Genomic DNA, 12,500 nt, shown 5'->3' on the forward strand with positions numbered 1-12,500 from the left:
CACACACACACACACGCACACACACGCACACAACCACGCGCACACGCACACACACAAACACAGACAACCACGCACACACACACACACGCACAATACAACTGACTCCAGGTTGATACTACTGTATGTGACTGTCCCAGTTCAACTACAGCACAGCGTAGTGACTGCCATAGTCTATCAAGTTCACGTGTATTGTGCTCTACAGGGAAACACATCAGGGTATAGCTGTCAAACTATTTGGCTAAATCTACAGTAATTTCAGTGTAATTTCATGGTAGATGTGTCAATTCAGGCCAGTTTGGCATTGCAGAAAAAAAGAGGTGCATTTGTAGAAGAAAACTGACAGACTTGGGCCTGTCCACCCTCTCTCACAGAGCATGTTAAAGTAAGCACAATGAGACAGACAGACAGACAGACAGAAAGACAGCCCAAAGCAAGATGTGTACTACAGCAACCTTAAAAGAGCAGCACTCACCTCTTCCACAGAAATGGGCAGGACCACCCGACTGAAAACAAACAGAGAGAAAGAGACAGACTGGGTGTGAGTGTGTGTATGAGAGAGAGGAACAGAGTAGCAACAATTATCAACAAAACACAATTCAAAAGCAGGTATTTTTGATCCAACATGTAACTGACTCTATATATGGTTGTGGCATAGTGTTACAGCTCTTATCTCGCTGCTTATCTCTTTTGGGTTCAGACAATTTTACTGAAAGAAAATTGGACATTATGCTATGCTCTCCATCAACACGCTCACACTCTGACCCCTGGGTGACGTTTATGGTCTGGTGTTGTTTTTGATAAGGTGATTAAGATTAAGAGTACAGTATACTTTAACCTAAAAAGAACAGGGTGCCATCAGAACACAGATGTGCTGATCTACACACACACACACAGCGACACAGAGCGCATATTAAGCATTTCCATGTGTCCCTGTGTCATGGCTTTTGACAATTCCAGCGCAGTTGTTGACTGTGTGTGCTGTTTTTAATTGGCAGGCCCATGGTAACTCCTTCTGTGTGTGCTGTTTTTGATTGGCAGGCCCAGGGTAACTCCTTCTGCGCTGCTTGCATATTTCATTAATACTCAAAGGGTGAAAGCGGACACCAGGGCCTCACTGTGGACTAATTAGCTGCCTTCCTCTGGGTCTCCCTTATGGCAGCTGTGAGTCAGTCTAAACACACGTGTTTACCTACAGCACACACACACACACACACACACACACACATTAGAGATGTCCCTCATAAAAACACACTGTACTGTGTCTGTGTATGATGATGCTTACAGAGCTTTGCGTAAAAGTGCTCAATAAAACTCAAGCACTGAAATGAGTGCACATCAAACATCAAACATTGTGAGAGCGTTTCCACCGGGCACAAGATCACACTGATGGATGTGTGTCTGTGTGTGTGTGTGTGGGGGGGGGGGTGCTGTGGACATACAGCAGAGAGCAGGTGAATGGCAACCACCTTTAAGTCTTGAGTAACGGGCTCTCCTTGGCCCTGAAGACTATAACAGCAGATCTGGTGTCCCCCCCCCCCCCTCCCTGCCTCCGCCTGCTCTGTGACACCAGGGCCTGTTCTTGCATTATAAATGCCAGAGCTGTGTGTCTGTGCTTACACAGGTGCCTCTAGATAAAGAGCTCAGGGCTGCTGGGCAACATCGCTAACCGCCAGCCACACTCAGAGGAAAAGGTTTCTCTTCTTCGTTCTCTCGCTCTCTCTCTCTCTCTCTCTCTCTCTCTCTCTTTCTCTCTCTCTCTCGCTCTCTGCTGTCTAGGACGGACAATGCTACTGTGAAATGATGTCAACTGCATGCATCCTGAATGCTTCTCAAACCAAAGGGAATTTCTATACATCTCTGACAACAGGATTTAAACAGACAAATAAAATAACCCGAGTTGAGTTGAGAATGTGTGAATGTCCATAATATACACTCTTAAATGCAATCTAATTTGTGGTAATGGCAACATGTCATTTTGGTATGCTAATATGCCTTGTCTTCATCCACACACATTCTCTGTGTAGGTGGGGAGCTAACCTGGCTAACATGCGCTCATTCACTTGCCATGCTCTCTGGGAGCCCTACTTCATGGGGGATGTCAGGAGGCTGGCTAAGCTATCTGCATCCTGCTGTCACTGAACAGCCCCCCACCCGCACCCCAAATTAGGCCACATAAAGAACCTTTATCTGCATTACAGTCTCATTCACTATGCTGTCTTTATAACCAAAAGTGCAGGCCTTTTGGCCTTAATGCTGCATTCCAGGGTCGCAAATTATGTGTAAATATGCAACTGCACTGCACATCCAGATATACAAAGGATGAATCTCTTATTATTAGTGATATTATGGATATTATTAATCGTGTTAGAACACCAAAACTTAAAATACTGTAACAATCAGTTGTGAGGGGAGACAACTGAAGAAAATGGTGCCGACTTCCTTCACACCTCAGTCACAGTCACACATGTGAGCTCTTTAAAAGCACGTCTCCACTGCCGGGATCATCCTTCCTCACACATCTATCACCTGAGCTACAAGCACCTGACTGCAGGAGGAGGCCTGTGCTATTAGTCTAACATGGCACCATCAAACACAAAGCTATTGACCTTTTGCTGAAGGGTGACTGAAGCACACTGACCTCATTAAAATGGATGATCTGGGTATTAACAAGGCAGGACCTTCGGTTAAAACACTGGTCAGATTTGGACCAATCATCTGTTTAAACTTCTCTAGGCTATTTTATCTCTAAATTACTTATGTGCTGTCTTCAGTTCTCCTGAAGGCAAAGTATGATCTCAGACACAAAGACAAATGCCTCAGCGAGTTAGTTGCTATTTTTGTAAGTTAAATTTACCATTTATTTCGTATTATTCATGTTTTATCAAACACTGACACACCCAAACTATACATTTGATTCTCGTGCTTAAAACGACACATCCGGCTGTGTCCAAACTTCAAGCTGGTTTACACCAATGCTATTCAAATTCAAACTCCTTCTCTCACTTAAGTACCATGGAGAGCAAACTTTCAGGAAGGGGTTAAGAGCGCTGTCCGGTCCTGATATGATTGCTTGGCTTAATTATTTGCATGACATAAGTATTCCGCAGCACAACCTCCGCAATAAGAAGCACTCGATCGAGGTACATTTTTAAGTGCTTGCTCAATTTTACGAGCGATGAATATCTTTCTGGTGCCACACTGATGATTCATCGGTAAATCGTGACATAAACCTCGGGCCTACCATTTTATGCGTAGCCTAGTAGTGCTCCCGCATCCTAAGCATAAGGGTTGTGCGCCTTTACTGTCTAATCTACGTTCATGTGTAAGCTGCCGGTAGGCCTCTGCCAACATCCATTTGTATGACCTTAGTCGGCAGGGCATGAGGCACGGAGGAATCCTATTCGTGTAGAGAGGGAGACTGCCTGACATCCCAGAATATGTTTGGCAAGGAGGATACCGGTGATAATACGACAGTCACGTCCTCTAAATATGCAATGCAGCTTGAAAATAAACATCAAACCAGATTTGTGTCATATTAGCACCGATATAGGCTATGTGAGCGTGCATCCCATCGAGGAGCCTTTAACGGAATTCCAGCGGTGTCAAATTATTGTCTACCGACACATAGCCCTTCAAATACATTGTGGTACCTCTGATACAGGAATGGTGACTCGCTAACTTTAAAAAAGAATATTGCATGAGATTGCCGATGTTTCGAGAGGTGATATCTGGATGTATAAGATGGAGCGAGCTCGATTTGTTCGTTGTACATTGAAATGATATTTCATGTTTCAATATGGCCGAACAACCAACCGTAGTTCCCCGGTAGCCTTCACCTTTACAGGTTTCTTTAAAGGAACTTGATGACTCTTGATTATTCGATTTTAAGAAGATTAAATCGCATGAGTCAAGTTTAATTTCAATGGCCACCCTGTCACCGCATCGCCTGGTTAGAGGGTAACCAATGGAACACCTGCTCAAATTGCATACGCAAAATGACCGTGTCCAACGTTTAAAATGTCAGGGTTGATTCTCGGAATCTGGCTAAACACGATAGCCCCTTCACTTTTGCATATTGTTAAGAAATATATTCTAGGACTGGGCATCCACACACTGTCCTGATAGAAACGTTCCAAATTCGGTCGGTTTCACCTTCACCGGGCGCATCAATAACATGGATATGTTGCCACTGGAATGAATGTCAGCACGCAATATCCTAAACCGCCACTGTTCACCTCCAACGCGGGGTATTGGAATGGATTAACATGGAAGGAAGGGCGGTTATTCTTATTTAACATCAACATCAGACGAATAAATATAGATTAAATAAATAATAATATACTGGAATCTGGTTTTGACAGAGGCGTTTTCCAAAAATACACACCTAGCGCAACAAATAAGTAGTCTGCCAGGTGTTAAAATAAACCATCATCAGTTAAGTTTTTGATGTCGCCATGGGCTACCTCTTATTCTAATGCCACTCCGCTTTACGCTGCCAATGACTGGAGCCTAGTACTGCAAAGCCCAGCACTGCAAGCCCGCATGCCATTTAAAATTACGATAAAACATACTTACAATTCTTTGATGAGCATCTTCCCGTGTGCTTTATGTATTAACTAGTTATTTTATCGCTCTATAGCGGCCCAAATTGGTGGTAAGCCCTCTGCCTGTCTCTCTTCCTCTCTACCACCTCTCCCGCTTCTATGTCATTCTAGCTCTCGTTTTTCTATTTTCCACAAATTCACTTCCTGAACAGGGCCGACGGGGGCGCGGCATCGTCGCGGTAAGCGCAAACCTAGAGATGTGACATAACCGTGCTGACGTCAGAGAAGGGGTTTGATGAACGCAATGATCGTTTATGTTCGGGGATGACCAACATCATCTGTCCTCTAATGTACTGTAATGTCGAGAAGTTCCTCGAATGGCACCTAAACAATCTCACTGCAGTCTAAAAGGGAAAAATAGGGTAGGTCACAGACGCCAAGCATCCTCTTGTAGCCTAAACCTCAGCAAAAACACCAAAAAGCACTGTAGTGTCTTGATAGGATGCCAAGACAAGAATGAATCACACACATAATATATTTTATAGTAATAATTTATTACTCACACTTAACAATAATGCCTCTATACAAATAAAAATACCTTTTACAAAGTCTACTACAAGACCGAGGAAAAAGTAAGTTATAAAGAAAAGGCCGCAAAGATACTTCACAAAAATATGATTCTGATGAGAAATGTCACGGAATAAAAATCAAATAAATACACAAAATAAGGCAATATTAATTACAAGCAATGAAACGGGCGGCCTATCTGCCTTTTCTCCGTGCTGTTCAAGCAAGTTCACAACATTCTCTCCGACATTGTACCAACATCATTTTCAACCACTCAGTCTTTTTCACATAACCTATCAATAGCCGTCAACACATAACATGTTACGTAAAATACATTAAGCAATAATGCTTTTAAAATGGTTTAAAAATATGAATGTTAGAAATACTGAAATTGATAGTTTCCAAACAAAGAATATTCCCTACAATATAAAATGACAAGAGAAAGGGGATGAAGACATTATGTCAAAAGTGCTGAGTTTATGACTGGTAGGCCCATAAAAGCCAAAGAATTAATATAAAATAAAAGCATAAAACAATTTAAATACAAAGCATCCACAAAGCAAAGCCACTTTTATGTATAAATATTGTGTCTGCATCAACTTTCATCATAAAAAAATATTTACAAAATTAAATACATAAATGTGGCTTTTACATATCTGAATGTGACAAATCACATTCATCTTTTAAAGTAGGCCTGAAGTAGATTTGCAGGCCTCTATAGGGTAAAATCAGGGCACATCGTATTCAACTGACCATCCCTCTTGTTGCTGTAAATATCATCAAGCACTTCCTCTGCTAATTTGCTAAACATAAATAATGTTTAGTGAGCAATATCAAAACACTGTAGCAGTCTCTAAAAAGAGCACCACAGTGTTGGTCAAGGTTCTTTAATCTCAAAAATGCCGTATACAGAAATATCATAGTGTCTATGCGATAATTCATAGTTAAAATGTGTTACATTGAGAATATACACCTAAGATGTTGAAAGACGAAACGTTATGTGATAACAAGAGATTTGGACGACATCAGTTGAAATTCTCATCTGATAAGAAGGCACTGAAATAAATAACTGGAAAGGTGAAGCTCTTTAAGTTCTCAAAGAGACTGGAATCCATGGCACAGTCCATAAGTGACCGGCAGAACTTCACTCTCTTTCTAGCTCTCCTCTCCTCTCCACCTTCTTTTTCTCTTTTTTTCCTTTAACTCCTCATATCTACGCTTCCGTTTTTGCTGTGTTCTACACAAAGGCTTCTGGACTGCTGTTTCCGTTAATCTTCAGGTAGATCTTGGCCTCGTTGTCCTTCTCCTTCCTTGCCTTTACCAGCTGTCTGCGGAAGAAGATGAGGTAGAGGGGCAGCAGGAAGCCAAGCATGCTCACGCCCAGCAGCCCAACGTCCACCTGTCAAAGACAACACCGGTCAGCACAGCCAGCTATCTCGGTCAGTTACTGAAGTCAGCTAGCAACTAGCACAGTCAGTCACCACATTAGCAACCAGTACAGCTAGCAGCTAGTACAGTCAGTTACTGGAATCAATTAGCACAGCCAGCTATCACAGCGAGCAATTACAGTCTGTAGTCACTTACCACAATTTGCTTAACTCAGTACAGAAGATCTGAAGTCACTGACTCTAAACACCAGTCTAGTCACTCTAAACTAATGCATGTGTGTGTACAGTATGTGTGTGCTATGGTTATGGATATGGTATTTTGCAGACAATTTTGTGTGTGTGTGTGTGTGTGTGTGTGTGTGTGTGTGTGTGTGTGTGTGTGCTTATATGTGTGTCTGTATGTGTGCATGCATGTGTATGTTTGTGTGTGAGTGAGAGTGTGCATGTGTGTCAGGAGTATAACCTACCCAGGTGGGATCTCCCTCCAGTGGTCCCATCATGGCCATGAAGAGTGGCTGCTGGAACAGTGCAAACAGGGCGCTGACCAGAGACTGCATCCCCGTCAGACTACCAAACTGGGACGAGGGGTACCTGTGGACATATATGGAGAGAAAGAGACGGAGACCCAGGGTCAATTTAAACCGCCACCATACATAACATAATCCATATGGAATATAAAATAGCACACTGTATTACTTTACATCATATATCGTCACCTTCCTAAAATAATCCTAAATCCTAAATTCCAAAAATGTTTTTGCCTAAATCATCACTCAATTTTTGGTTAACTTTTTTGTGTTTTCTGAAAAAGCTAGTATAAATAGATTATATATTAAAAAAACATTGGTGTATATTTTAAAAGGAAGAGATAATATAAAGGTTTTTGATTAAATAACACTTACACAGCAGCATAGAGTCCGCCAGTAGCTGAATGTATGAATCCTCTTACGATGGTGTGCAGGACAAAAGACAGCATCTGATGTGGAGGAGAGATTCATACATGTCACTTTATGTTCAGTAAATTAGCCTCATTCACTCTAAAGGTCTTTAAGGCCATTATTTCCTAAATTTCATTCTAATGTGGCATATTACAGTAGAGTAGTTTATCTCCTCTATGGAGCATAAGTTGAGAAACTCTTACTCTTTCGCCTCAGAAGGGAGATTGTTTGGCTTTCATTACATTATTTAACCACTAGGAGATGATCTTGTACACTATTCCTCTCAACATCACTGAACTGTTCACACCCTACACACACACACAGCACACACCCACACACCTATCCATATGCACACACACAACAAACTCATATATACGCACACACACACACACACACACACACACACACACACACACACACACACACACACACATCCATATGCACACACACAACAAACACAGACACACACACACACACACCTGTAGAGGCAGGTTAGGGATGAGGCAGGTGATTCCGAAGCCCACTAGGAGGAGATTGGTGACGATGAAGGCTCGCATGGCATTCGTGATCTTCTGGATCTGTTTGTCCTGCTTCTTTGGCTGGGGCTGGTCCCTGGAAAGCACAAACACCATAGTATTCATCACCATCACCACCACCACTACTAGACTCATCTCCATCATCACTACCATCATCATCATCACCACATCACAAGGGGTGCGTTTTCCAAAACCATAGTTGCTAACTAAGTTAGCAACTTTGTTGGTTGCAATGCAATTTCCCATTGCCAATCAACTAAGTTGCTAACAGGTTGTGTCCTGTCCTGTCTAGATGTTATTGGCTAGTAGTTGCACGAAAGGGTCTTGGTGAGCCAGTCAGACACTAATTACATTCAGAATAGCGGCAGGTTCAAACACACCTGGTTCTACAGGAAACAAACAAGCTCACTGAGAGCCTTTCGTGCAATTAGTCAATCCCCTTATTGTTTTCACTACTTAAGCTTGACTATGTATTTACGTACACTTCACTCTAGTAGTGAATAGGATTCTGAACTCTTTAAGTGAATGTGATGATGACATGCTTGTGTGAAGCACAAGTGAAAGCAATAAATGTTCTTCAATGTGACTGGTCAGACTGGGCTTTATGTGACTGTCGTGACTGCACATGAATGCTCACTCACTTGTTGAGTTCCTTCTTCTCATCGCTGTCCGCATCCTCACAGTCTTTGAGCTTCCAGTCCATGATCTGACCAATGACCGGAGTAGTCATGAGGCACAAGAGCTGCATCACACCAAAGATGGAGGAGTATAGACTCACTGAGAGAGGGGGGGGGGGGGGGAGAGAAAGAGATTACTTAACTGTTTAATGAATAACCCCTCTGGTTAGTCAGTAACCACACGGATGAGTAGTTAACACAATCACTCCTTCCTACAGCAGCACTCGCAGCACATTATACTCTGTTACAGAGCCAAGCAACACAGCAACTACGTGTTAGCAACAGCCATCTCAAAGCACTACCGTGAGTAAGCCTACTACTGTAGATAACTATACTACCACTGATGATACAATGATGACTGATCACTTTTTGGACAGGCAACTCTCTAGCAACATTCATTGAAAGTGCCAAAAGGGCGTAAAAAAGACAGTGATTTATTTTATGATAATGATGAATAGGCTCTAATTAAATGAGTGTCCAGTCAATACTGAGTTCTGCCCAAAAAGCTGCGTGTATCATCAGAGTATCATCAGCATAGAGTCTCTCAGTCTTACCCAACTCCATCCTCTCCACTGTAAACACAAAGGGGGTTACAGATAAGGAAGACGAAATGAGCGCACGTAATACAGTTGTCAGGGGTAACGATAATAATAATTGCCGTTTTTATATCGCTCTATATCTACTTGATATCTCTGCATATAGCATCCTATTAAGATCCCACTAGGATTTCATCACATCCTATTCTGATTTGACATGACAACATAAAAGACAGGGATGAAATAATAAGATGATATATGAACCAAATAGGTCATATTTATGAATTACTTTTGTAATAAGAACATTTAGCTAAGGTATCCTACAGTAAAGGTAGAACATACACATTTGTGTGTGTGCATTTGTCCTTTGCCATTCAACCCAGACTTTTTAGCATATGGCTTAATCAGTTCAGCCCACACACATACACACACACACACACACACACACACACACACACACACACACACACACACACACACACACACCTGTGTTGAGGTCTCCACCGCTGAGGGACTCCAGGATGTTGTTCATGGCTCCCATGTAGAAGATGAGACGGAGCTGAGTCACACACATGGTGACCAGAGACAGCATGAACAGAGGGGTTGTGATACTCTTCAGGAACGACTGGGCTGTAGGAGGAACAGACACACACACACAGGTTTAGGTCAAAACTCAGAAGAAGCAACTGCAGCCACAACTGAGTTAAAATTACATTCTGAAGGCTAACCACTGACCTGTGTTTACATGTGTGTGTTGCTTATCTATCCATCTATTTATCCATCTATCTATCTATCTATCTATCTATCTATCTATCTCGGTTGCTCTGTGACAATCAGACTTGTGGACGTGTTACTAATGAGGTGGTATGGATTTGGGTGTTTGATGGAGGGGGAGGTTCTCTCTTGACTCTTACATTCTTCCTTTTGTTTGCACTGGACCTCCAGGTCCATGGTGGACAGGCAGAGCTTGTTTCCGTCCTTGGTGGACAGCTCCTTCTGATTGAGGGAGTTCCCAACACTCAGGCGCCGGCCCACCGTGGTGACCTGCTGGTAGAACTGCTTTCCGGTGATCTTGTGGTCGAAACCCAGCCAGCTGAACTTGATCTTCACGCTACAGGCAGGTGAGAGAGAGGGAGGGAGAGAGGGAAATGATGGGGTTATGAAGGGATAGATGGGGTCATGAGCATATGCTGTTTGTATCTGTTGAAGGGTTATTATTATTGTAATTGTGTCAATTGTGAGTCCGACTGTGTGTGTGTGTGTGTGTGTGTGTATGTGTGTTTCTTACGTGTAGTCCATGTCCTCGGGTCCAGGGAATGGTTCCAGGGGCCAGTTGAAGAAGCAGTTGAAAAAGACGAGTCCAGCACACGCTGCCCACACCACCAGGATGGTGATGAATGGCACTCCCAGATCATAGACCACCTGCACACACACGCCACACACACACACACACACACACACACACACACACACACCACATAACCATTAGGAACAATTTGTAAGTATCTCCAAGACTCTAACTGGAGGATAGCAGTGAGCCGTTTTTATTACTGGTGTGCTCCTGAATATTCCTAAAGCTAATCTGGGCCGCTAGCCAGCGGACTTGTCATGCACCTGCACACACACATTGCATTTATTTCCAGCTTCTTGTTAATGTGTAAAGCCAAATGGCAGTGTGATTGCAGGCTGACAGGACCATTTGCACCAGGAACATTTACATTACCACCACGGCCTCTAAAGTCCTGCCCTAGATTCCCAGTGAGGGCCAAGGTCACTTAATGTGCTGAACTGTACCTTAACACCTGGGAAGGTGACGGCGGAGGAGGCGTACGAGCCAATCATCAGGGCGATGAATGTGGACCGCAGGTCTCCAAACATGTTGGGCAGCTGTGGAGTGCAGAGGAGCAGAATTCAAACGCTTGTTGGGATTAAATTCACTGTCTCAGCAGTGAACAGGGACAGTGGTAGCTGAATGTCATATAGTCATGGCTGAAATAAAACATATGGAAAAGCACGCACACCATCCCACAAACTAGATGCTGTTCTCAGGCTAGTCTAAAAGTAATCTGACCTCTGAGGAAAGGCTTGGGCCTAAAACATCACATATGGTGGTAAAAAACACCATAAAAAAACAACATTCAATTGGTTTGGGAGCAGCCTTTACAGTAGTGCACAGCCTCTTTTTCAACCTTTTTTCATTTGTCTCACTTATACTTTTGTCAAGCACCTAGATTATCTAGATTGTGTCTGGATATACAACATGCCTATTTTAATTTTTGCATTTGATATAAAACACAGTCATAGCAGTTCAAAAAGTGATGGTCAAACTGAACTGGGGCAGAAAAATAGACGGTTAGCCCTCAGAAGGCATCCGCTGGGCTTCTCTGGTCAGAAATGAGGGGGCACTGCCAACCAATTAAGAGTCCTGGCAAAGCCAGACAAACAACTCTGAAAGGTTTGTGCAGCGCAATTGCACGGGCTAGGGAGCCTTTTCTCCCAGATCAGACAGCTCAGAAGTGGGCAGAGAGGGAGAGGGAGAGGGAGAGAGGAGGGGAGCGGAAGGGAGGGAATGGGGGTGGGTAAACAAACTATGATGATGAACTATAAAATGAAATAAATGTCTTTAGCAATTGCGATTAGACTAGGTGCTGAATGATATGAGTCATATTTATAGCTCTAAAAAGGAACATCTGTTACTTGGGATGTGAACTCAATGACCTGTATTGACAAGATGACAAGTGTTGATTGTATATCTCTCTTTTTCTCTCTCTCTACAACAGCCACTCTGTTCCCTATTTCAATAAATGCAAAGATACAAAAACATGTAGGAAATAAAAAAGGGAAATTCATTTCTATATATACCAGCAGCTAAAGGAAAAAGCACAAGGTGAAAATCAGTGACCGTTTCTGTCTTTCATGCCACTACTCACTGGAAAAAACAACAACTTTTTCTCTTCTCCTCTCTCTCTCTCTGTGTTCCATCCTTTTATTTTTCCCCGCACTCTCTCTATTCTCATGTTCTTTGAGGGGGGTGGCATGAAATGAGCGAGGGGTCCACAAAGCCTCCCTCATCCAGCAAGCTCTGCTGCAGCCGTCGGTAACTCATTACTCCTCTAATTGGGATGCCGCAGGAAAAAAAAAGTGGCACAGTGCATCAATTATCCCCCCCCCCCCAAAAAAAATATCTTACACCGCACTGCACAAGTGTACTCGCCACAACAACAACAAGTAGCCATTATGTTATGTAAGCACACACTGTGCATTCCGCTGCTGAGAAAACACTTTCATCTCGTCATTAATCGACGGAACTCTTG

The 12,500-nt window shown here is 42.9% G+C and overlaps 2 protein-coding genes across 2 annotated transcripts in view; both read right to left on the bottom strand.

Moving 5' to 3' along the window:
- Positions 1–4,722, bottom strand: part of pitpnab (phosphatidylinositol transfer protein, alpha b) — a 23,443-nt gene extending 18,721 nt beyond the window's left edge. Inside the window, exons 1-2 of the mRNA XM_042093081.1 lie at positions 4,576–4,722; positions 473–503 (exon numbers count right to left, since the gene is read on the bottom strand). Coding sequence (XP_041949015.1) covers positions 473–503; positions 4,576–4,592 — 48 coding nt within the window. The 5' untranslated portion in view covers positions 4,593–4,722. The remainder of the gene's footprint in view (positions 1–472; positions 504–4,575) is intronic.
- A 1,260-nt stretch (positions 4,723–5,982) lies between these two features.
- slc43a2b (solute carrier family 43 member 2b) overlaps positions 5,983–12,500 on the bottom strand; it is a 15,258-nt gene continuing 8,740 nt past the window's right edge. Inside the window, exons 6-14 of the mRNA XM_042093079.1 lie at positions 10,981–11,073; positions 10,475–10,608; positions 10,101–10,297; positions 9,673–9,816; positions 8,615–8,750; positions 7,917–8,049; positions 7,402–7,475; positions 6,967–7,090; positions 5,983–6,510 (exon numbers count right to left, since the gene is read on the bottom strand). Coding sequence (XP_041949013.1) covers positions 6,349–6,510; positions 6,967–7,090; positions 7,402–7,475; positions 7,917–8,049; positions 8,615–8,750; positions 9,673–9,816; positions 10,101–10,297; positions 10,475–10,608; positions 10,981–11,073 — 1,197 coding nt within the window. The 3' untranslated portion in view covers positions 5,983–6,348. The remainder of the gene's footprint in view (positions 6,511–6,966; positions 7,091–7,401; positions 7,476–7,916; positions 8,050–8,614; positions 8,751–9,672; positions 9,817–10,100; positions 10,298–10,474; positions 10,609–10,980; positions 11,074–12,500) is intronic.

The sequence above is a fragment of the Alosa sapidissima genome, chromosome 5 (assembly GCF_018492685.1).
Source record: "Alosa sapidissima isolate fAloSap1 chromosome 5, fAloSap1.pri, whole genome shotgun sequence".
In the NCBI taxonomy this organism is placed as follows: Eukaryota; Metazoa; Chordata; class Actinopteri; order Clupeiformes; family Clupeidae; genus Alosa; species Alosa sapidissima.